Below are 26,164 nucleotides of genomic sequence, written 5' to 3'. Positions count from 1 at the left end.
TATGCTACAGTTTACTACCATCTGTTCTATAATAGAGGCTATGCTACAGTTTACCACCATCTGTTCTATAATAGAGGCTATGCTACAGTTTACCACCATCTGTTCTATAATAGAGGCTATGCTACAGTTTACCACCATCTGTTCTATAATAGAGGCTATGCTACAGTTTACCACCATCTGTTCTATAATAGAGGCTATGCTACAGTTTACCACCATCTGTTCTATAATAGAGGCTATGCTACAGTTTACCACCATCTGTTCTATTATAGAGGCTACGCTACAGTTTACCACCATCTGTTCTATAATAGAGGCTATGCTACAGTTTACCACCACCTGTTCTATAATAGAGGCTATGCTACAGTTTACCACCATCTGTTCTATAATAGAGGCTATGCTACAGTTTACCACCATCTGTTCTATAATAGAGGCTGTGCTACAGTTTACCACCATCTGTTCTATAATAGAGGCTATGCTACAGTTTACCACCATCTGTTCTATAATAGAGGCTATGCTACAGTTTACCACCATCTGTTCTATAATAGAGGCTGTGCTACAGTTTACCACCATCTGTTCTATAATAGAGGCTATGCTACAGTTTACCACCATCTGTTCTATAATAGAGTATTGGAATAGGCTTCATTTCTCAGAACAAGAATAGACTGATGAGTTTCAGAAGGAAGTTATTTGTTTTTGGCCATTTTGCTGATGCTCCAGATACTCAACTAGTCTAAAGGCCAGTTTTATTGCTTCTTTAATCAGAACAACAGTTTTCAGCTCTCCTAACATAATTGCAAAAGTGTTTTCTAATGATCAATTAGCCTTTTAAAATGATAAACTTGGATTAGCTAACACAACGTGCCACTGGAACACAGGAGTGATGGTCGCTGATAATGGGCTTCTGTACTCCTGTGTAGGTATTCCATTCAAAATCTGCCGTTTCCAGTCATTAACAACATTAACAATGTCTACACTGTATTTCTGATCAATTTGATGTTATTTTAAATGGACAAAAAAAAAGCTTTTCTTTCAAAAACAAGGACATTTCTAAGTGACCCCAAACTGTTGAACGGTAGTGTATGTTTGCGCCCATCTCAGTGAACTAATCCATTATGGAGGCCTAGACTCGAGCTCCGTCCCGCATCGCCATGCCCCCCCCCCCCCCCCCAAATATTGTAACAATGCGGATGGCGCTGTAAAGCTCCGCATTGATGTGATTGGTGGACGGTTGTTGGGGGCGTTACATCCTGTAGAAAACACTAACTCACTTCCTTGACAACAGCTCTGCAATGCTCAGCAAAGTGCAGGAAGTATCAAATCCCTTCTGCTGAGGCCGTATCACCATGAACGCTGCACGGCCAATGGAGACGTCAGATTGACCACGCGACCAGATGCACAATACACTTCCTCTCCCCGGCCAATTTGTACACAATGTTTCATAACTTCACTGTGTGAATTGTTTGTGTTTTATCGTTAGTGTATATTAATTCCCAATTACTTATATCACCTGTATGACATTTACCGTTCATTCATATCATTTAAAAAACATCTACAATGGTAATGTATTTTAGCACTTTCAATATTATTATTCCAGTCTTCCTGTTCTCATTGTCTGGAGTGGACACATGGTTTGCAGAGTGTACAACCTATGATACACTTATGAGAAACAAGTTCTGGTTTATTTCATTCCATTTCTGAGTTTTGTCAGTTTAGTCGTTGTCTTTTGTTTGGAGCGCTCCTATCACTGTTGAGTAAGGACACGCAGGCAGAGAAGTAGGGAAATGTAGGCCAGGTAGGCATATAAAATGTGCCCATTTGACGATCTGATAGTATTTCTGATTGGCTTAACGCCCCACCAATAACCTGTGGAGCTTCTCAAAGTGAAGTTTTCACCTCAAACATCAAGAAAACAACGTCTGTTTTCACATCCACTGAGAATTACAATAGTTCCTCAATGTATTTCAAAATATCATTCCAGTTCTCTCCCTTTCCGATAACCACTCAGCATGAAAAGGGAAAGATGTCTCTGATCCAGTGGAAATGTCATAAAATAGGACTACCTAATTACTTCTCATCAGTGCTGGGCTTGGACTGAAATAGGTTTCAGTACTCAGTAGGTTCAGGAGCTCCACAAAAAGCTAATATTCGATAAATAAGAGGAACAGGAGAATTTGAGATGCATTTACTCCGCTGAACTCCTGCTCAAGTCAACCACTGCTTCTTATCCCTTGATCAAATAGTCTACAGCTGTGTCTGTCCTGATCTCACTGGAGCAGGAAGCTCTGAGGGCCCAGAATATTTGATACAATGTTGCAACTTCACTTCCACAAGCTTCAGGTTTGACCAAGGTTAATAGTAGATACAATGTTTCAAGTTGGTTGCAGACAGGCCATGTGTAGCCAATGTGATTTAAAGGACATTTATTTTTATCAGGATATTTTCTACCTGCAGGCTGAAATGTTTTTTATTTGTTGGCTTTATGTATGCAATTTTTACATAGTTCAAATCTAATGTTATTTGTCACATGCGCCAAACACAACAAACCTTAATGCTTACTTACAAGCCCTTAATCAACAACGCTGTTTAAAGAAAATACCCCGTCAAAAAAACTAGAAAAAAACGTAACCCGGAAAAACTTTCACAAATGACACCACAGAAACGTGTAGGGAAGGACACCACAGAAACGTGAAGGGAAGGACACCACAGAAACGTGAAGGGAAGGACACCACAGAAACGTGTAGGGAAGGACACCACAGAAACGTGTAGGGAAGGACACCACAGAAACGTGTAGGGAAGGACACCACAGAAACGTGTAGGGAAGGACACCACAGAAACGTGTAGGGATGGACACCACAGAAACGTGTAGGGAAGGACACCACAGAAACGTGAAGGGAAGGACACCACAGAAACGTGAAGGGAAGGACACCACAGAAATGTGAAGGGAAGGACACCACAGAAACGTGTAGGGAAGGACACCACAGAAACGTGAAGAACACCACAGAAACGTGTAGGGAAGGACACCACAGAAAAGTGTAGGGAAGTACACCACAGAAACGTGTAGGGAAGGACACCACAGAAACGTGTAGGGAAGGACACCACAGAAACGTGAAGGGAAGGACACCACAGAAACGTGAAGGGAAGGACACCACAGAAATGTGAAGGACACCACAGAAACGTGAAGAACACCACAGAAACGTGTAGGGAAGGACACCACAGAAACGTGTAGGGAAGGACACCACAGAAACGTGTAGGGAAGGACACCACAGAAACGTGTAGGGAAGGACACCACAGAAACGTGAAGGGAAGGACACCACAGAAATGTGAAGGACACCACAGAAACGTGAAGGGAAGGACACCACAGAAACGTGAAGGGAAGGACACCACAGAAATGTGAAGAACACCACAGAAACGTGAAGGGAAGGACACCACAGAAACGTGTAGGGAAGGACACCACAGAAACGTGAAGGACACCACAGAAACATGTAGTGAAGAACACCACAGAAACGTGAAGGGAAGGACACCACAGAAACGTGTAGGGAAGGACACCACAGAAACGTGAAGGGAAGGACACCACAGAAACGTGTAGGGAAACACCACAGAAACGTGAAGGGGAGGACACCACAGAAACGTGAAGAACACCACAGAAACGTGAAGAACACCACAGAAACGTGAAGGGAAGGACACCACAGAAACATGTAGGGAAGGACACCACAGAAACGTGTAGGGAAGGACACCACAGAAACGTGTAGGGAAGGACACCACAGAAACGTGTAGGGAAGGACACCACAGAAACATGTAGGGAAGGACACCACAGAAACGTGTAGGGAAGGACACCACAGAAACGTGAAGGGAAGAACACCACAGAAACGTGAAGGGAAGGACACCACAGAAACGTGTAGGGAAGGACACCACAGAAACGTGAAGAACACCACAGAAACGTGAAGAGAATGACACCACAGAAACGTGTAGGGAAGGACACCACAGAAACGTGTAGGGAAGGACACCACAGAAACGTGAAGGGAAGGACACCACAGAAACGTGAAGAACACCACAGAAACGTGAAGAACACCACAGAAACGTGAAGGGAAGGACACCACAGAAACGTGAAGAACACCACAGAAACGTGAAGAACACCACAGAAACATGTAGGGAAGGACACCACAGAAACGTGAAGAACACCACAGAAACATGAAGGGAAGGACACCACAGAAACGTGTAGGGAAGGACACCACAGAAACGTGAAGGGAAGGACACCACAGAAACGTGAAGGGAAGGACACCACAGAAACGTGTAGGGAAGGACACCACAGAAACGTGAAGGGAAGGACACCACAGAAACGTGTAGGGAAGGACACCACAGAAACGTGTAGGGAAGGACACCACAGAAACGTGAAGGGAAGGACACCACAGAAACGTGAAGAACACCACAGAAACGTGAAGAACACCACAGAAACGTGAAGGGAAGGACACCACAGAAATGTGAAGAACACCACAGAAACGTGAAGGGAAGGACACCACAGAAACGTGTAGGGAAGGACACCACAGAAACGTGAAGGACACCACAGAAACGTGTAGTGAAGAACACCACAGAAACGTGAAGGGAAGGACACCACAGAAACGTGTAGGGAAGGACACCACAGAAACGTGAAGGGAAGGACACCACAGAAACGTGTAGGGAAACACCACAGAAACGTGAAGGGGAGGACACCACAGAAACGTGAAGAACACCACAGAAACGTGAAGAACACCACAGAAACGTGAAGGGAAGGACACCACAGAAACATGTAGGGAAGGACACCACAGAAACGTGTAGGGAAGGACACCACAGAAACGTGTAGGGAAGGACACCACAGAAACGTGTAGGGAAGGACACCACAGAAACATGTAGGGAAGGACACCACAGAAACGTGTAGGGAAGGACACCACAGAAACGTGAAGGGAAGAACACCACAGAAACGTGAAGGGAAGGACACCACAGAAACGTGTAGGGAAGGACACCACAGAAACGTGAAGAACACCACAGAAACGTGAAGAGAATGACACCACAGAAACGTGTAGGGAAGGACACCACAGAAACGTGTAGGGAAGGACACCACAGAAACGTGAAGGGAAGGACACCACAGAAACGTGAAGAACACCACAGAAACGTGAAGAACACCACAGAAACGTGAAGGGAAGGACACCACAGAAACGTGAAGAACACCACAGAAACGTGAAGAACACCACAGAAACATGTAGGGAAGGACACCACAGAAACGTGAAGAACACCACAGAAACATGAAGGGAAGGACACCACAGAAACGTGTAGGGAAGGACACCACAGAAACGTGAAGGGAAGGACACCACAGAAACGTGAAGGGAAGGACACCACAGAAACGTGTAGGGAAGGACACCACAGAAACGTGAAGGGAAGGACACCACAGAAACGTGAAGGGAAGGACACCATAGAAACGTGAAGGACACCACAGAAACATGTAGGGAAGGACACCACAGAAACGTTTAAAGTAGAGGTAAAGAAACACAGAACACATGCGAAGAAGCTTCTGGACCTTTAATCCGAAAAGTCGGATCTGCAGCGAAAATGTTATCAGTATTGTGGATAAGGTTGGTAGGAGACTCACCTTGTAACTGAGGGTCAAACCATCCAGATTATTAAGTCTGTTTCTACCACAGCCAACCTGGTATCATGTGGATAAGGTTGGTAGGAGACTCACCTTGTAACTGAGGGTCAAACCATCCAGATTATTAAGTCTGTTTCTACCACAGCCAACCTGGTATCATGTGGATAAGGTTGGTAGGAGACTCACCTTGTAACTGAGGGTCAAACCATCCAGATTATTAAGTCTGTTTCTACCACAGCCAACCTGGTATCATGTGGATAAGGTTGGTAGGAGACTCACCTTGTAACTGAGGGTCAAACCATCCAGATTATTAATCGGCTGTTTCTTTCTGACTGGGTCTATCGTCTCCAGGAAGATGGACAACCTGGAAAACAGACATTTTTCTTTTACTTTATTGTGACAATAAATTCAATGCCATCAAAATGGGAAAAACATCACAACTATTAGCCTATCACTGTTGTTGATATTACATCCTGTGTGATCAGTTAGCCTATCAACTCACTGAAATCTCTCAAAAACAGAGCAAAGGCTAACCAATGAGAGCCCAGTCAGTGTGGGGTGTAACCAATGAGAGCCCAGTCAGTGTGGGGTGTAACCAATGAGAGCCCAGTCAGTGTGGGGTGTAACCAATGAGAGCCCAGCCAGTGTGGGGTGTAACCAATGACAGCCCAGTCAGTGTGGGGTGTAACCAATGAGAGCCCAGTCAGTGTGAGGAGGTTGTGTTGCAGTACCTGCTGCTGTCCTCTGGACACCGCTGTCCCACGGCTTCCTGCAGTTGAACGTTGAGGAACGCCAGTTGCTGCCAGCTCTCCTTCTCCAGGACCTTATCAAAGATGGCTGTATAGAAGTCATACATGGTGTCTCCTGCCTCCAACAGGAAGTAGTTCCTCATGGCCTGAAGGTACTCCAGCAGTCTGGGGGTTAAAGATTAGGGTGGGTATAGGGCCTATAACAGCTGTAGAAGTCATACTGGGGAACCTCAGCAGTCTGGGGGTTAAAGGTTAGGGTGAGTATAGGGCCTATAACAGCTGTAGAAGTCATACCGGGGGACCTCAGCAGTCTGGGGGTTAAAGGCTAAGGTGAGTATAGGGCCTATAACAGCTGTAGAAGTCATACTGGGGGACCTCAGCAGTCTGGGGGTTAAAGGTTAGGGTGAGTATAGGGCCTATAACAGCTGTAGAAGTCATACTGGGGGACCTCAGCAGTCTGGGGGTTAAAGGTTAAGGTGAGTATAGGGCCTATAACAGCTGTAGAAGTCATACTGGGGGACCTCAGCACTACTTTGACCAGGGCCATTAGGGCTGTGGTGCACTTTATAGGGCAGCCCAACCCTCTTCCTGGAGATCTACTGTCCTGTAGGTTATCAGCCCAATCCTAATTTAGCATATCTGATTCAGCTAGTTAAGGTCTTGTTGAGCAGCTAATTAGTAGAATCATGTGTGTTAAGTTAGGATTGGACTGAAAACCTACAGGACGGTAAATCTCCAGGAAGAGGGTTGGACTGAAAACCTACAAGATAGTAGACCTCCAGGAAAAGGGTTGGACTGAGAACCTACAGGACAGTAGATCTCCAGGAAGAGGGTTGGACTGTAAACCTACAGGACGGTAGATCTCCAGGAAGAGGGTTGGACTGAAAACCTACAGGACAGTAGATCTCCAGGAAGAGGGTTGGACTGAAAACCTACAGGACAGTAGATCTCCAGGAAGAGGGTTGGACTGAAAACCTACAGGACAGTAGTTCTCCAGGAAGAGAGTTGGGCAGCCCTGATATAGGAAACAGCGTGTCATTTGGGATGAAGCCTATACCCACTCAATGATACGGTACCTGGTATGTTTCAATCACCTTAATTGATGAATGAAGTACAAGGGAAGAATGAACACCTGGCCCTGGAGGACTAGAGACATGAGACAGAGTACTGACTGACAGACACCTGGAGGACTAGAGACATGAGACAGAGTACTGACTGACAGACACCTGGAAGACTAGAGACATGAGACAGAGTACTGACTGACAGACACCTGGAGGACTAGAGACAGAGTACTGACTGACAGACACCTGGAGGACTAGAGACATGAGACAGAGTACTGACTGACAGACACCTGGAGGACTAGAGACAGAGTACTGACTGACAGACACCTGGAGGACTAGAGACATGAGACAGAGTACTGACTGACAGATGTATTGAGTTTACCTGTAGTCCTTCTTCAGGGTGGTCATGAGGTTGCCACAGCACTCAATGTATCTCTTCTGGATGTGTGGGTAGAGGCAGGAGCGCAGCGTCAGCTCAAATGTCTGACACGTCACCGACTCAGACGAACGGTCCACGATCACGTCACCGCCTGAGAACCTCTCGTGGAAGTCACTCTGCTCCAGGTACAGCCTGGTGGGGGGGGATTAGGAGTTACCAGAGCTGGGTTACTCTTTCTGGAGCCACCAAACAAGCTAAAACTTAACATAATCAAGATATTTTAATTCAATTATAGTTTTTCCACTAATTGGTCTTCTGAACAATTTGTATTTTATTTCACCTTTATTTTACTAGGCAAGTCAGTTAAGAACCAATTCTTATTTTCAATGGCGGCCTAGGAACAATGGGTTAACTGCCTGTTCAGGGGCAGAACGACAGATTTGTAACACAGATTTCCAACACTCTAACCACTAGGCTACCCTGCCGCCCCCAGGTAGGCTAGTTGAGAACAAGTTCTCATTTACAACTGTGACCTGGCCAAGATAAAGAAAAGCAGTGTGAACAGACAGCAATACAGAGTTACACAAATAAACAAGCGTACAGTCAGTAACACAATAGAAAAAGATTTTTCTATTTATTTCTATTTATGTAGAGTGTAGAATGTAGAAAGGGAGGGGGGGGTAGCCAATAAATAGGCCATAGAGGCAAAAATAATTACAATGTAGCATTAATACTGGAGTGATAGATGTGCAGATGATGAATGTGCAAGAAGAGATACTGGGGTGCAAAAGACCAAGAGGGTAAGTAATAATATGGGGATGAGGTTGTTGGATGGGCTATTTACAGATGGGCTGTGTACAGGTACAGTGATCGGTAAGCAGCTCTGACAGCTGATGCTTAAAGTTAGAGAGATATGAGTCTTCAGCTTCAGTGATTTTTGCAATTCGTTCCAGTCATTGGCAGCAAAGAACTGGAAGGAAAGTTGGCCAAAGGTGGTGTTGGATTTGGGGATGACCAGTGAGATATACCTGCTAGAGCATGTGCTACGGGTGGTTGTTGCTATGGTGACCAGTGAGCTGAGATAAGGCGGAGCTTTACCTAGCAAAGACTTACAGATGACCTGGAGCCAGTGGGGTTGGCGACCGATATGTAGTGAGGGCCAGCCAACGAGCGTGTACACGTCGTAGTGGTGGGTAGATTATGGGGCTTTGGTGACAAAACGGATGGCACTGTGATAGACTACATCCAGTTTGCTGAGTAGAGTGTTGAAGTGGCTGCAGGGGGTGCTGAGATGATGGCCAGGGTAGGGGTAGCCAGATGGAAAGCATGGCCAGCTGCGGAAAAATGCTTATTGAAATTATCGATTTTCGTAGATTTATTGGTAGTGACAGTGTTTCCTAGCCACAATGCAGTGGGCAGCTGGAAGGAGGTGCTCGTATTCTCCATGGACATTACAGTGTCCCAAAACATTTTTGAATAAGTGCAACAGGAAGCAAATTTCTGTTTGAAAAAGCTAGCCTTAACTTTCCTAACTGCCTGTGTATATTGGTTCCTGACTTCCCTGAAAAGTTGCATATCGTGGGGGCTATTCGATGCTAATGCAGAACGCCACAGGATGTTTTTGTGCTGGTCAAGGGCAGTCGGGTCTGGAGTGAACCAAGGGCTATATCTGTTCATAGTTTAAAAAAAATTGAACGGGGCATGCTTATTTAAGGTGGTGAGGAAGGCACTTTTAAAGAATAACCAGCATCCTCCACTGACGGAATGAGGTCAATATCCTTCCAGGATACCCGGGCCAGGTCGATTAGAAAGGCCTGCTCGCTGAAGTGTTTTAGGGAGCATTTGACAGTGACGAGGGGTGGTCGTATGACCGCGGACCCAGTGTGCACTCAGGCAATGATCGCTGAAATCCTGGTTGAAGACAGCACAGGTGTATTGATGGCAGGTTGGTCAGGATGATATCTAAGAGGGTGCCCATGGTTACAGATTTAGGGTTGTACCCGGTAGGTTCCTTGATGATTTGTGTGAGTTTGAGGGCATCCAGCTTAGATTGAAGGACGGCCGGGGTGTTAAGCATGTCCCAGTTTAGGTCACCTAACAGAACGAACTCTGAAGATAGATGGGGGGCAATCAGTTCACATATGGTGTCCAGGGCACAACTGGGGGCTGAAGGGGGTCTATAAACAAGCGGCAACGGCGAGAGACTTGTTTCTAAAAGTAGAAGATCGAATTGTTTGGGTACAGAGCTGGATAGTAAGACAGAACTCTGCTGGCTATCTCTGCAATAGATTGCAACTCTGTAACCGGGGCTGAAGGGGGTCTATAAACCAAAGATAGAACTTTGGTAGTTCTATCTTGTCATAAAATGTTATATTTAGGGATGGACAATTCAGGATTTTTGGTGGCCTTCCTAAGTCAGGATTCAGATACGGCTAGAACATCTGGGTTGGCAGAGTGTGCTAAAGCAGTGAATAAAACAAACTTAGGGAGGAGGCTTCTAATGTTAACATGCATGAAACCAATGCTTTTACGGTTACAGAAGTCAACAAATGAGAGCGCCTGGGGAATGGGAGTGGAGCTAGGAACTGAAGGGCCTGATTCACCTCTACATCACCAGAGGAGGAGTAGGATAAGGGTACGGCTAAAGGCTATAACAACTGGTCGTCTAGTACGTTTGGAACAGAGAAGGAGTAGGATGAGGGTACGGCTAAAGGCTATAAGAACTGGTCGTCTAGTGATTTTGGAACAGAGTAGGATGAGGGTACAGCTAAAGGCTATAAGAACTGGTCGTCTAGTACGTTAGGAAGAGAGGAGGAGTAGGATGAGGGTACGGCTAAAGGCTATAATAACTGGTCGCCTAGTGCGTTTGGAACAGAGGAGTAGGATGAGGGTACAGCTAAAGGCTATAATAACTGGTCGCCTAGTGCGTTTGGAACAGAGGAGTAGGATGAGGGTACAGCTAAAGGCTATAAGAACTGGTTGTCTAGTACGTTTGGAACAGGGAGTAAAAGGAGCAGGTTTCTGGGCGGGGGAATAATAAATTCAAGACAACGTACAGACAAAGGTATGGTAGGATGTGAATACAGTGGAGGTAAACCTTGGCATTGAGTGACGATGAGAGAGGTTTTGTCTCGAGAGGCACCATTTAAGCCAGGTGCCGTCACTGCATGTGTGGGGGGTGGAACATAAGGGCGCTTGCTTCAGGACAGAAAACCCCTCGGACGGTTACCTCGGTAGACCAGTTGTGATGAATCGGCGGGGCTGAGGTTCCAGGCCAATTGGCAAAAGAGGTAATTGAAGCACAAGGATTTCTTGAAGGAATCTCTTCGGCTAGCTGGGAGATGGGCCTAGTTTGAGGCTAGCTCCAGGCTAACTACTATCTAGTTATTGGCTAGCTCCTGAAGGGGGTTCCGGTTCAAAAGTGTAAAAATAGCAGATCCATACCACATTGCGTGAGGCGGGTTGCAGGAGAGTATGTTCAGTCCGTAGATGGAAAATGAGACAAAAAAATATATACGAAGAAAAACGATGTATACAAGGGACGGGACAAGACAATCAAAACAGACATCCCCACTGCTACGCCATCTTGGAAATGTTTCGTCCCTACCCCACGCCGCCTCGGTCCCTACCCCGCTCCAAGTATACTCTCCTCCACTCACCTGGCGAAGTTGATGGCCAGTAGAGGGTCATGTATGTCATCCATCTGTAGATGCTGAGCTACAATCGACTGCATCTTGATCAGGCTCTGCTTAGTGGCCTGTTGCTCGGTGACCGTATCCACGGGGGAGTCGTCCCGGCAACGGAGGCGGGACTGAACAGACTCCAGAAAAAGAGTGTACAAGCTCTTCCTTTCTGCATCTAAAACATACAGAGAACATTAGGAATCCAAGCAGTAAGCATCTAAAACATACACAGAACATTAGGAATCCAAGCAGTAAGCATCTAAAACATACAGAGAACATTAGGAATCCAAGCAGTAAGCATCTAAAACATACAGAGAACATTAGGAATCCAAGCAGTAAGTATCTAAAACATACACAGAACATTAGGAATCCAAGCAGTAAGCATCTAAAACATACAGAGAACATTAGGAATCCAAGCAGTAAGCATCTAAAACATACAGAGAACATTAGGAATCCAAGCAGTAAGTATCTAAAACACAGAGAACATTAGGAATCCAAGCAGTAAGCATCTAAAACATACAGAGAACATTAGGAATCCAAGCAGTAAGCATCTAAAACATACACAGAACATTAGGAATCCAAGCAGTAAGCATCTAAAACATACAGAGAACATTAGGAATCCAAGCAGTAAGCATCTAAAACATACAGAGAACATTAGGAATCCAAGCAGTAAGCATCTAAAACACAGAGAACATTAGGAATCCAAGCAGTAAGCATCTAAAACATACAGAGAACATTAGGAATCCAAGCAGTAAGCATCTAAAACATACAGAGAACATTAGGAATCCAAGCAGTAAGCATCTAAAACATACAGAGAACATTAGGAATCCAAGCAGTAAGCATCTAAAACATACAGAGAACATTAGGAATCCAAGCAGTAAGCATCTAAAACATACAGAGAACATTAGGAATCCAAGCAGTAAGCATCTAAAACATACAGAGAAGATTAGGAATCCAAGCAGTAAGCATCTAAAACACAGAGAACATTAGGAATCCAAGCAGTAAGCATCTAAAACATACAGAGAACATTAGGAATCCAAGCAGTAAGCATCTAAAACACACAGAACATTAGGAATCCAAGCAGTAAGCATCTAAAACATACAGAGAACATTAGGAATCCAAGCAGTAAGCATCTAAAACATACAGAGAAGATTAGGAATCCAAGCAGTAAGCATCTAAAACATACAGAGAAGATTAGGAATCCAAGCAGTAAGCATCTAAAACACAGAGAACATTAGGAATCCAAGCAGTAAGCATCTAAAACATACAGAGAACATTAGGAATCCAAGCAGTAAGCATCTAAAACATACAGAGAACATTAGGAATCCAAGCAGTAAGCATCTAAAACATACAGAGAACATTAGGAATCCAAGCAGTAAGCATCTAAAACATACAGAGAACATTAGGAATCCAAGCAGTAAGCATCTAAAACATACAGAGAACATTAGGAATCCAAGCAGTAAGCATCTAAAACACAGAGAACATTAGGAATCCAAGCAGTAAGCATCTAAAACACAGAGAACATTAGGAATCCAAGCAGTAAGCATCTAAAACACACAGAACATTAGGAATCCAAGCAGTAAGCATCTAAAACATACAGAGAACATTAGGAATCCAAGCAGTAAGCATCTAAAACATACAGAGAACATTAGGAATCCAAGCAGTAAGCATCTAAAACACAGAGAACATTAGGAATCCAAGCAGTAAGTATCTAAAACACAGAACATTAGGAATCCAAGCAGTAAGCATCTAAAACACAGAACATTAGGAATCCAAGCAGTAAGCATCTAAAACACAGAACATTAGGAATCCAAGCAGTAAGTATCTAAAACACAGAACATTAGGAATCCAAGCAGTAAGCATCTAAAACACAGAGAACATTAGGAATCCAAGCAGTATGTATCTAAAACACAGAACATTAGGAATCCAAGCAGTAAGTATCTAAAACACAGAACATTAGGAACCCAAGCAGAAAGCAGGTGTTTTGTACCATACGGCCATGCTTCGCTAGATTATAGCTCAAGGCTCAGGGATGATAGAAACAACTTTATGGTTCCATAATACTGTATATTCTGAAAAACACAAACCTTGTTTTTCAGGCATAAGCAGTACTCAAACTCCCCTGTCTCCCATCTCAAACACATCTCTCTGTACCACACTCTGCACTAGAAACACTAGCCAGGTGACCAATTACAGACCAGCTACACACCAGGTAAAGATGAACTACAGACCAGCTACAGATCAGCTAAAGATGAAGTACCAAACAGCTAAAGATGAACTACAGACCAGCTACAGACCTCTAGTGGAGCCATCGGTCTGCTCAGCCTCTACAGACCAACACTGACCTCTAGTGGAGCTATCGGTCTGCTCATCCTCTACAGACCAACACTGACCTCTAGTGCAGCCATCGGTCTGCTCAGCCTCTATAGACCAACACTGAGCTCTAGTGCAGCCATCGGTCTGCTCAGCCTCTACAGACAAACACTGACCTCTAGTGGAGCCATCGGTCTGCTCATCCTCTACAGACGAACACTGACCTCTAGTGGAGCTATCGGTTTGCTCAGCCTCTACAGACCAACACTGACCTCTAGTGCAGCCATCAGTCTGCTCAGCCTCTATAGACCAACACTGATCTCTAGTGCAGCCATCGGTCTGCTCAGCCTCTAGACGAACACTGACCTCTAGTGGAGCCATCGGTCTGCTCAGCCACTACAGACCAACACTGACCTCTAGTGCAGCCATCGGTCTGCTCAGCCTCTATAGACCAACACTGACCTCTAGTGGAGCCATCGGTCTGCTCATCCTCTACAGACCAACACTGACCTCTAGTGCAGCCATCGGTCTGCTCAGCCTCTACAGACCAACACTGACCTCTAGTGGAGCTATCGGTCTGCTCATCCTCTACAGACCAACACTGACCTCTAGTGCAGCCATCGGTCTGCTCAGCCTTAATAGACCAACACTGACCTCTAGTGCAGCCATCGGTCTGCTCAGCCTCTAGACCAACACTGCCCTCTAGTGCAGCCATCGGTCTGCTCAGCCTCTACAGACAAACACTGACCTCTAGTGGAGCCATCGGTCTGCTCAGCCTCTACAGACCAACACTGACCTCTAGTGGAGCCATCGGTCTGCTCAGCCTCTATAGACCAACACTGATCTCTAGTGGAGCTATCGGTCTGCTCTGCCTCTACAGACCAACACTGATCTCTAGTGGAGCTATCGGTCTGCTCATCCTCTACAGACCAACACTGACCTCTAGTGGAGCTATCGGTCTGCTCATTCTCTACAGACCAACACTGACCTCTAGTGGAGCCATCGGTCTGCTCAGCCTCTACAGACCAACACTGCCTTCTAGTGGAGCCATCGGTCTGCTCAGCCTCTAGACGAACACTGACCTCTAGTGCAGCCATCGGTCTGCTCAGCCTCTACAGACCAACACAGACCTCTAGTAGAGCCATCGGTCTGCTCAGCCTCTACAGACCAACACAGACCTCTAGTGGAGCCATCGGTCTGCTCAGCCTCTAGACGAACACTGACCTCTAGTGGAGCCATCGGTCTGCTCAGCCTCTAGACGAACACTGACCTCTAGTGGAGCTATCGGTCTGCTCAGCCTCTACAGACCTCTAGTGGAGCCATCGGTCTGCTCATCCTTTACAGACCAACACTGACCTCTAGTGGAGCCATCGGTCTGCTCAGCCTCTACAGACCAACACTGACCTCTAGTGGAGCCATCGGTCTGCTCAGCCTCTAGACGAACACTGACCTCTAGTGGAGCCATCGGTCTGCTCAGCCTCTAGACGAACACTGACCTCTAGTGGAGCCATCGGTCTGCTCAGCCTCTACAGACCAACACTGACCTCTAGTGGAGCTATCGGTCTGCTCATCCTCTAGACCAACACTGACCTCTAGTGGAGCTATCGGTCTGCTCAGCCTCTACAGACCAACACTGACTTCTAGTGGAGCTATCGGTCTGCTCAGCCTCTAGACCAACACTGATCTCTAGTGGAGCTATCGGTCTGCTCAGCCTCTACAGACCAACACTGACCTCTAGTGGAGCTATCGGTCTGCTCAGCCTCTATAGACCAACACTGACCTCTAGTGGAGCCATCGGTCTGCTCAGCCTCTACAGACCAACACTGACCTCTAGTGGAGCCATCGGTCTGCTCAGCCTCTACAGACCAACACTGCCTTCTAGTGCAGCCATCGGTCTGCTCAGCCTCTACAGACCAACACAGACCTCTAGTAGAGCCATCGGTCTGCTCAGCCTCTACAGACCAACACTGACCTCTAGTGGAGCTATCGGTCTGCTCATCCTCTAGACCAACACTGACCTCTAGTGGAGCTATCGGTCTGCTCATCCTCTAGACCAACACTGACCTCTAGTGGAGCTATCGGTCTGCTCAGCCTCTACAGACGAACACTGACCTCTAGTGCAGCCATCGGTCTGCTCAGCCTCTACAGACCAACACAGACCTCTAGTGGAGCCATCGGTCTGCTCAGCCTCTACAGACCAACACAGACCTCTAGTGGAGCCATCGGTCTGCTCAGCCTCTAGACCAACACTGACCTTTAGTGGAGCCATCGGTCTGCTCAGCCTCTAGACCAACACTGACCTCTAGTGGAGCTATCGGTCTGCTCAGCCTCTACAGACCAACACTGACCTCTAGTGCAGCCATCGGTCTGCTCAGCCTCTACAGACCAACACTGACCTCTAGTGGAGCCATCGGTCTGCTCAGCCTCTACAGACCAACACTGACCTCTAGTGCAGCCATCGGTCTGCTCAGCCTCTACAGACCAACACTGACCTCTAGTGCAGCCATCGGTCTGCTCAGCCTCTACAGACCAACACTGACCTCTAGTGGAGCCATCGGTCTGCTCAGCCTCTAGACGAACACTGACCTCTAGTGGAGCCATCGGTCTGCTCAGCCTCTAGACGAACACTGACCTCTAGTGGAGCTATCGGTCTGCTCAGCCTCTACAGACGAACACTGACCTCTAGTGGAGCTATCGGTCTACTCAGCCTCTAGACGAACATTGACCTCTAGTGGAGCCATCGGTCTGCTCAGCCTCTACAGACGAACACTGACCTCTAGTGCAGCCATCGGTCTGCTCAGCCTCTACAGACCAACACAGACCTCTAGTGGAGCCATCGGTCTGCTCAGCCTCTACAGACCAACACAGACCTCTAGTGGAGCCATCGGTCTGCTCAGCCTCTAGACCAACACTGACCTTTAGTGGAGCCATCGGTCTGCTCAGCCTCTAGACCAACACTGACCTCTAGTGGAGCTATCGGTCTGCTCAGCCTCTACAGACCAACACTGACCTCTAGTGCAGCCATCGGTCTGCTCAGCCTCTACAGACCAACACTGACCTCTAGTGGAGCCATCGGTCTGCTCAGCCTCTACAGACCAACACTGACCTCTAGTGCAGCCATCGGTCTGCTCAGCCTCTACAGACCAACACTGACCTCTAGTGCAGCCATCGGTCTGCTCAGCCTCTACAGACCAACACTGACCTCTAGTGGAGCCATCGGTCTGCTCAGCCTCTAGACGAACACTGACCTCTAGTGGAGCCATCGGTCTGCTCAGCCTCTAGACGAACACTGACCTCTAGTGGAGCTATCGGTCTGCTCAGCCTCTACAGACGAACACTGACCTCTAGTGGAGCTATCGGTCTACTCAGCCTCTAGACGAACATTGACCTCTAGTGGAGCCATCGGTCTGCTCAGCCTCTAGACCAACACTGACCTCTAGTGCAGCCATCGGTCTGCTCAGCCTCTACAGACCAACACTGACCTCTAGTGGAGCCATCGGTCTGCTCAGCCTCTAGACCAACACTGACCTCTAGTGGAGCCATCGGTCTGCTCAGCCTCTAGACCAACACTGACCTCTAGTGGAGCCATCGGTCTGCTCAGCCTCTACAGACCAACACTGACCTCTAGTGCAGCCATCGGTCTGCTCTGCCTCTTTACAGTCCAGGTTCTTGAGGAGCTGCATGCTCTTCCCAGCCATGATGATCTGTTTGAGGACCGGCTTGAGGAAGGACACCATGGTGAGCTGAGACTTCGATCCCTGCTCCCCTGTGCTGCTCCCGCTGGCCGCGTCACTCAGCTTGTCCTCGCTCTCCACCGTCTCGGAGATACTGTACAAGGTGTAGGTGGCGTACCAAAAGTCTCTGTGATTCACTGGTACGTCTTTGTTCCTGGGTTGGGAGATACAGACAAGGTAGGGGTCAGGACCATTTATATATACACACTAGAGGACTAATATAGGGGGTGCTGTGTTGAAGCGAACACGCCTCCATCTTGGTACCCTCCCCACTTTATGAAGGTCTACATTCATTTATACCATGTTTATTCTATTACAGACACTGTACATTATACTATGTGAGCTTTTATATACAAATCACATCATAAATACCACATTAAAAACCTGGTTGTTTTATTTAATTCAGAATAAATGACTGACAACACAGCTCTTAGCTCCCTCAGTAGATGCCTACTGGAGAACTTATTTGTATTGCTTTTAATCTTTTTAAATGAATTTATCTTATTAACACTTTGTTCTAGCGAGCTATTTGTGTAGGTGGATATCAAGTAAACCCAATGATAGCCATGTCACATGGATATTCTCATTTTGGAAAAAGCCTTTTCAGTGTTAAAATAGGATCAACTAACAGACATATAATAAGTCTCTAAAATGGCACCCTATTCCCTGAAGTGCACTATTCCCTATGGGCTCTGGTCTAAAGTAGTGCACTATTCCCTATGGGCTCTGGTCTAAAGTAGTGCACTATTCCCTATGGGCTCTGGTCTAAAGTAGTGCACTATTCCCTATGGGCTCTGGTCTAAAGTAGTGCACTATTCCCTATGGGCTCTGGTCTAAAGTAGTGCACTATTCCCTATGGGCTCTGGTCTAAAGTAGTGCACTATTCCCTATGGGTTATGGTCTAAAGTAGTGCACTATTCCCTATGGGCTCTGGTATATAGTGCACTATATAGGGAATAGGGCTCTGTACTAAAGTAGTGCACTATATAGGGAATAGGGCTCTGGTCTAAAGTAGTGCACTATATAGGGAATAGGGCTCTGGTCTAAAGTAGTGCACTATATAGCGAATAGGGTGACGACAGATGACACCCAACACTGTCAGGACATGAAAAGAGAGCCTTCATCAACGGCCCATGTACCCTGAGTGCCTAAATATTTTCATGACATGGCCAGAAGCGAGGCTTGTTCCATACCTCTGAATGATGAACTCTTTAGCGGGGTCAAACAGGTGACCATGAACAATCCATTCATCCACGATCTCTAGGTATGGTCTGACTGTCTCTGTCCACAGAGAGAATAACAGAGCCACCTAGGTCAGAGGTCAGGGTAGTTAGACAGTTACACACCTGGCTGTTTGGAGTCGATTAACTCTCACTCAAAGACATGCACGAAACCAAACACACACACAGACACGGTCACAGACACACACACTCACAGACACGGTCACACTCACAGACACGGTCACACTCACAGACACGGTCACACTCACAGACACGGTCACGGTCACACTCACGGTCACACTCACGGTCACACTCACGGTCACACTCACGGACACGGTCACACTCACAGACACGGTCACACTCACAGACACGGTCACACTCACAGACACGGTCACACTCACAGACACGGTCACACTCACAGACACGGTCACACTCACAGACACGGTCACACTCACAGACACGGTCACACTCACAGACACGGTCACACTCACAGACACGGTCACACTCACAGACACGGTCACACTCACAGACACGGTCACACTCACAGACACGGTCACACTCACAGACACGTAAACACAAACACTCACGGCCTGTTGGGATGCCTCTCCCACGCTGTCGTACTCTATGATAGCCTTGTACAGTGTGTTGAGCAGGTGTGAGGCCCGCACCACGTTAGGGGTCTCAGGGGGGACCTCTGCCACACCCGTACAGAACACCTTGTGGAGCACCTTGATCTGGGCCAGGTGAGGGGTCAGTCTGTCCAGCACCCCTGCCAGGGTCACCGTCTCATCTACAGAGGTTATAACAGGGTCACCGTCTCATCTAGAGGTTATAACAGGGTCACCGTCTCATCTAGGGGTTATAACAGGGTCACCGTCTCATCTAGAGGTTATAACAGGGTCACCGTCTCATCTAGAGGTTATAACAGGGTCACCGTCTCATCTAGAGGTTATAACAGGGTCACTGTCTCATCTAGAGGTTATAACAGGATCACCGTCTCATCTAGAGGTTATAACAGGGTCACCGTCTCATCTAGAGGTTATAACAGGGTCACTGTCTCATCTACAAAAGTTATAACAGGGTCACCGTCTCATCTAGAGGTTATAACAGGGTCACCGTCTCATCTAGAGGTTATGACAGGGTCACCGTCTCATTTAGAGGTTATAACAGGGTCACCGTCTCATCTAGAGGTTATAACAGGGTCACTGTCTCATCTACAAAGGTTGTAACAGGGTCACAGTCTCATCTAGAGGTTATAACAGGGTCACCGTCTCATCTACAGAGGTTATAACAGGGTCACCGTCTCATCTAGAGGTTTTAACAGGGTCACCGTCTCATCTAGAGGTTATAACAGGGTCACCGTCTCATCTAGAGGTTATAACAGGGTCACCGGCTCATCTAGAGGTTATAACAGGGTCACCGTCTCATCTAGAGGTTATAACATGGTTACCGTCTCATCTAGAGGTTATAACAGGGTCACCGTCTCATCTAGAGGTTATAACAGGGTCACCGTCTCATCTACAGAGATGTAGGTTATAACAGGGTCACCATCTCATCTAGAGGTTATAACAGGGTCACAGTCTCATCTAGAGGTTATAACAGGGTCACAGTCTCATCTAGAGGTTATAACAGGGTCACAGTCTCATCTACAGAGGTTATAACAGGGTCACAGTCTCCTCTACAGTGGTTATGACAGGGTCACAGTCTCATCTAGAGGTTATGACAGGGTCCCCGTCTCATCTACAGAGAGGTAGGTTATAACAGGGTTACCGTCTCATCTAGAGGTTATAACAGGGTCACCGTCTCATCTAGAGGTTATAACAGGGTCACCGTCTCATCTAGAGGTTATAACAGGGTCACCGTCTCATCTAGAGGTTATAACAGGGTCACCGTCTCATCTAGAGGTTATAACAGGGTCACCGTCTCATCTAGAGGTTATAACAGGGTCACCGTCTCATCTAGAGGTTATAACAGGGTCACCGTCTCATCTAGAGGTTATAACAGGGTCACCGTCTCATCTAGAGGTTATAACAGGGTCACCGTCTCATCTAGAGGTTATGACAGGGTCACCGTCTCATTTAGAGGTTATAACAGGGTCACCGTCTCATCTAGAGGTTATAACAGGGTCACTGTCTCATCTACAAAGGTTGTAACAGGGTCACCGTCTCATCTAGAGGTTATAACAGGGTCACCGTCTCATCTACAGAGGTTATAACAGGGTCACCGTCTCATCTAGAGGTTTTAACAGGGTCACCGTCTCATCTAGAGGTTATAACAGGGTCACCGTCTCATCTAGAGGTTATAACAGGGTCACCGGCTCATCTAGAGGTTATAACAGGGTCACCGTCTCATCTAGAGGTTATAACATGGTTACCGTCTCATCTAGAGGTTATAACAGGGTCACCGTCTCATCTAGAGGTTATAACAGGGTCACCGGCTCATCTACAGAGATGTAGGTTATAACAGGGTCACCATCTCATCTAGAGGTTATAACAGGGTCACAGTCTCATCTAGAGGTTATAACAGGGTCACAGTCTCATCTAGAGGTTATAACAGGGTCACAGTCTCATCTACAGAGGTTATAACAGGGTCACAGTCTCCTCTACAGTGGTTATGACAGGGTCACAGTCTCATCTAGAGGTTATGACAGGGTCCCCGTCTCATCTACAGAGAGGTAGGTTATAACAGGGTTACCGTCTCATCTAGAGGTTATAACAGGGTCACCGTCTCATCTAGAGGTTATAACAGGGTCACCGTCTCATCTAGAGGTTATAACAGGGTCACCGTCTCATCTAGAGGTTATAACAGGGTCACCGTCTCATCTAGAGGTTATAACAGGGTCACCGTCTCATCTACAGAGGTTATAACATGGTCACAGTCTCATCTAGAGGTTATGACAGGGTCACCGTCTCATCTACAGAGAGGTAGGTTATAACAGGGTCACCATCTCATCTAGAGGTTATAACAGGGTCACAGACTCATCTAGAGGTTATAACAGGGTCACAGTCTCATCTACAGAGGTTATAACAGGGTCACAGTCTCCTCTACAGAGGTTATGACAGGGTCACAGTCTCATCTAGAGGTTATGACAGGGTCCCCGTCTCATCTACAGAGAGGTAGGTTATAACAGGGTTACCGTCTCATCTAGAGGTTATAACAGGGTCACCGTCTCATCTACAGAGAGGTAGGTTATAACAGGGTTACCGTCTCATCTAGAGGTTATAACAGGGTCACCGTCTCATCTAGAGGTTATAACAGGGTCACAGTCTCCTCTACAGAGGTTATGACAGGGTCACAGTCTCATCTAGAGGTTATGACAGGGTCCCCGTCTCATCTACAGAGAGGTAGGTTATAACAGGGTTACCGTCTCATCTAGAGGTTATAACAGGGTCACCGTCTCATCTACAGAGAGGTAGGTTATAACAGGGTTACCGTCTCATCTAGAGGTTATAACAGGGTCACCGTCTCATCTAGAGGTTATAACAGGGTCACCGTCTCATCTACAGAGAGGTAGGTTATAACAGGGTCACCGTCTCATCTAGAGGTTATAACAGGGTCACAGTCTCATCTAGAGGTTATAACAGCGTCACCTCCGACCACGGCATGGAAGTTAGCTGAATTTTGCAACTGTAATAACAGTATACATCAGACAAAAGCCACAAGAAACTCATCAACGTATAACGATGAAAGGTAAACCTGCCTTTCCCTATGAGGTCTCTCTCTATGGTGGTGAGCTCCTGTTTGAAGGAGGTGAAGTATTTGTAGAGAGCCCAGACAAAAGCCTGGTAAGTCCTGAAGGGAGGCTCGGTGCCCTGCTTGGAGGAGTAGGAGCCTGGAGGGCAGGGCTCAGTGTCGTACCCCGTTACCTCGTCTATAAACCTCTGCAGCCGGAACACTGCCTGGCCATAGACTGCTATGTGCTCCAACACGGACCGTAGGCAGTTCTAGCAGGGAGAGAGACAGAGAGAGAGAAGAAAGAGGAGAGAGAGGAGAAAGAGAGAGAGAGGAGAAAGAGAGGAGAGAAAGACAGAGAGAAAGAGAGAGCAGAGAAAGAGAGAGAGAGAGCAGAGAAAGAGACAGAGAGACAGAAAGAAACAGAAAGAGACAGAGAGTAGAAAGAGGAGAGAGAGAGGAGAAAGAGGAGAGGAGAAAGAGGAGAGAGAGAGAGAAGAAAGAGGAGAGAGACCGAGACACGAGAAAGAGGAGAGAAAGAAGGACAGATAGAGAGGAGAGAGAGATGGGGTTAGACAGGGAATTCCAATTTATGAGACCAATTTGTTCCAGATTGTTAATATACACATGTAATGATTAGACTGTAGTCTTACGTTAGTCAGGTGAGTGACCACCACATCATTCCTGACCACCACTTTTCCATCCTGATGCTGGAATATAAAGTGTTTCTTCACCCCAGAGAGCAGCCTGGGGACAAACAATCATGGATCAACTGAAGCCCTAAAAGAGACTTTCCGTAAGATTTGCATCATTTTTAACCAGTAGCTCTGACCATAGCGCTCATGAGCCAAAACGGGAGTACTACGTCGTCGGCTCCCTCTTTCTCTGCTGTGTGTGCATCTTGCTAGCTGTCACTCAAATGGCGAGGGGCTGAAGCTCATTGGCTGGAACTCGCATTGCTAGGGGGCTGGCTTACGAGGGGGAAACGGCACTGCTTTCAGAAAACAGTCACTTTCAAACAAAGGATTTAGTGGCTAATTAAGGTAAAACCGTAATTCTGTTCATAGATTCTGCATGTATGAACTACACATTGATATATCCAGCCCAAAGCGTGAGGTTTTTAAAAAATACTTACGTAGACGCCAAAGTTCTGGAGCCAGGGCTCTAGTGCGACCATATTAAACGCATGTGACTAAAAACAGGTGTGTGACTGTGTGAACTGCCCTGTGCGAACTGCCCTGTGCGAACTGCGCTGTGTGAACTGTTCTGTGTGAACTGCCCTGTGCAAACTGCCCTGTGCAAACTGCCCTGTGCAAACTGCCCTGTGCAAACTGCCCTGTGCAAACTGCCCTGTGCAAACTGCCCTGTGCAAACTGCCCTGTGCAAACTGCCCTGTGCAAACTGCCCTGTGCAAACTGCCCTGTGCAAACTGCCCTGTGCGAACTGCCCTGTGTGTACTGCCCTGTGTGTACTGCCCTGTGTGAACTGCGAGTGAAGTGCTGAAAGATGAATTTTTAGAAGCACACAGGCATAGAAGTCTAATTTACCTGCCAGTCCAGAGTGACAGTCCTGGTGTTTCCTGGCTATTTACATAGTATTGTAAAATAACTGATCCAAAGGGCTTTGACTTCTCAAACATGGCAGGAAGCGAACACAAGATGATGCCCCATCCCCTTATTAATTCAGCCACTTACATAGCAACTTCAACTGAGGGGTCGTGTTTTTCAAGCAGGAGATAAAGATAAAAACCGCAAAACGAATATCTTGCTGTGTTTAGTAAACACAGATCTAAAAAGCTTCTTAATGTCATTTCTGCTCGGCTTCAGACTCGTTTTGTTCTTCAGTAGCACTTCTAAACTTGGGTGAAAATTCAGAACAGGCATTCTGTCAGCAGACAGCTCTGACCGACAACTCTGACAGACAGCTCTGACCGACAGCTCTGACAGACAGCTCTGACTGATGTCTAGCTACAGTTGAAGTCATTATAGGCCCTTCACCAGCCCCCACTATAATCGGCCATTCACCAGCCCCCACTATAATCGGCCATTCACAAGCCCCCACTATAATCGGCCATTCACCAGCCCCCACTATAAATCGGCCATTCACCAGCCCCCACTATATCGGCCTTTCACCAGCCCCCACTATATCGGCCATTCACCAGCCCCCACTATATCGGCCATTCACCAGCCCCCACTATATAGACAATTCACCAGCCCCCACTATATCGTCCATTCACCAGCCCCCACTATATCGGCCATTTACCAGCCCCCACTATATAGACAATTCACCAGCCCGCACTATATCGGCCATTCACCAGCCCCCACTATATCGGCCATTCACCAGCCCCCACTATATCGGCCATTCACCAGCCCCCACTATATCGGCCATTCACCAGCCCCCACTATATCGGCCATTCACCAGCCCCCACTATATCGGCCATTCACCAGCCCCCACTATATCGGCCATTCACCAGCCCCCACTATATCGACCATTCACCAGCCCCCACTATATCGGCCATTCACCAGCCCCCACTATATCGGCCATTCACCAGCCCCCACTATATCGGCCATTCACCAGCCCCCACTATATCGGCCATTCACCTGATCATTAGTTTTTTCCCGCTCATATAGTCCAGAAAGAAAATATTCTATCCAGTATAAAGGCTGAAGGAGGAGAAGTCCACAGCTCATTGTCTAAGAAGGTTACCATGGCAAAGACTATCCTGAGTCACGCCTGAGAGCATCAGCATGGAAATTGGACCACGATGACAACAAAAAGTCTCAGTGGAATTACACAACCTGCCAGCACGGAAATGTCGACAGTCGCTACCAAGAGAACCATCCCATCTTACCACAGTGTCTCCCGGATCAACCATCCCATCTTACTACAGTGTCTCCCGGATCAACCATCCCATCTTACCACAGTGTCTCCCGGATCACCCATCCCATCTTACCACAGTGTCTCCCGGATCACTTGCGTCTCGGTGACAAAGGCTTTCTCTTCAGGCAGATACAATGGGTCAGTGTTGTACACGTGTTGGTCCCTGTGGAGAAAAAACAACGCAATAGAGCTTTAGGATTTCAATTACAACCTCTTCACAAACATCAACACAGCATGCACAGATAACCATGTCTGCCCAGAGCCATTTGGGCCAGGTCAAAAGTAGTGTACTATATAGGGAATCATGTTCTATTTGGGACTCAGGTTTTCATGGTTGGACTGTAACCCAGGTTGCATTCTGGGTTCAGGGGTCATACCAGACGTTGAGCAGGTTGGAGTGTAGATGGAGACTGTGAGGGAAGCGGGGAGTGTGGCCCTGCCAGTACGGAGTAACCACATGTTGCTCTAACCAGGACCTGGCATCAGGCTCACCCACTGTAATCACAAGACAATAAACCCACTGTAACCACAATAAACCCACTGTAATCACAATAAACCCACTGTAACCACAATAAACCCACTGTAGTCACAATAAACCCACTGTAGTCACAATAAACCCACTGTAGTCACAATAAACCCACTGTAGTCACAATAAACCCACTGTAATCACAATAAACCCACTGTAACCACAATAAACCCACTGTAACCACAATAAACCCACTGTAGTCACAATAAACCCACTGTAGTCACAATAAACCCACTGTAGTCACAATAAACCCACTGTAGTCACAATAAACCCACTGTAATCACAATAAACCCACTGTAACCACAATAAACCCACTGTAACCACAATAAA

General features: G+C 46.9%; 1 protein-coding gene across 4 annotated transcripts in view; it reads right to left on the bottom strand.

Annotated features, from left to right (window-relative positions):
* The window catches only part of tubgcp5 (tubulin gamma complex component 5), a 55,790-nt gene that overhangs the window by 21,518 nt on the left and 8,108 nt on the right, over window positions 1-26,164 (bottom strand). For all 4 annotated transcript variants that reach the window (XM_031822265.1, XM_031822266.1, XM_031822267.1 and 1 more), the window contains exons 7-17: window positions 25,686-25,803; window positions 25,382-25,471; window positions 23,082-23,175; window positions 22,457-22,700; window positions 19,344-19,546; window positions 18,730-18,845; window positions 17,425-17,690; window positions 11,466-11,664; window positions 7,810-7,998; window positions 6,349-6,531; window positions 5,897-5,981 (exon numbers count right to left, since the gene is read on the bottom strand). In XM_031822265.1, coding sequence (XP_031678125.1) covers window positions 5,897-5,981; window positions 6,349-6,531; window positions 7,810-7,998; window positions 11,466-11,664; window positions 17,425-17,690; window positions 18,730-18,845; window positions 19,344-19,546; window positions 22,457-22,700; window positions 23,082-23,175; window positions 25,382-25,471; window positions 25,686-25,803 — 1,787 coding nt within the window. The remainder of the gene's footprint in view (window positions 1-5,896; window positions 5,982-6,348; window positions 6,532-7,809; window positions 7,999-11,465; window positions 11,665-17,424; window positions 17,691-18,729; window positions 18,846-19,343; window positions 19,547-22,456; window positions 22,701-23,081; window positions 23,176-25,381; window positions 25,472-25,685; window positions 25,804-26,164) is intronic.

The sequence above is a fragment of the Oncorhynchus kisutch genome, linkage group LG4 (genome assembly GCF_002021735.2).
Source record: "Oncorhynchus kisutch isolate 150728-3 linkage group LG4, Okis_V2, whole genome shotgun sequence".
NCBI classification, from domain to species: Eukaryota; Metazoa; Chordata; class Actinopteri; order Salmoniformes; family Salmonidae; genus Oncorhynchus; species Oncorhynchus kisutch.
This window is presented reverse-complemented; position numbering and strand designations above follow the sequence as displayed.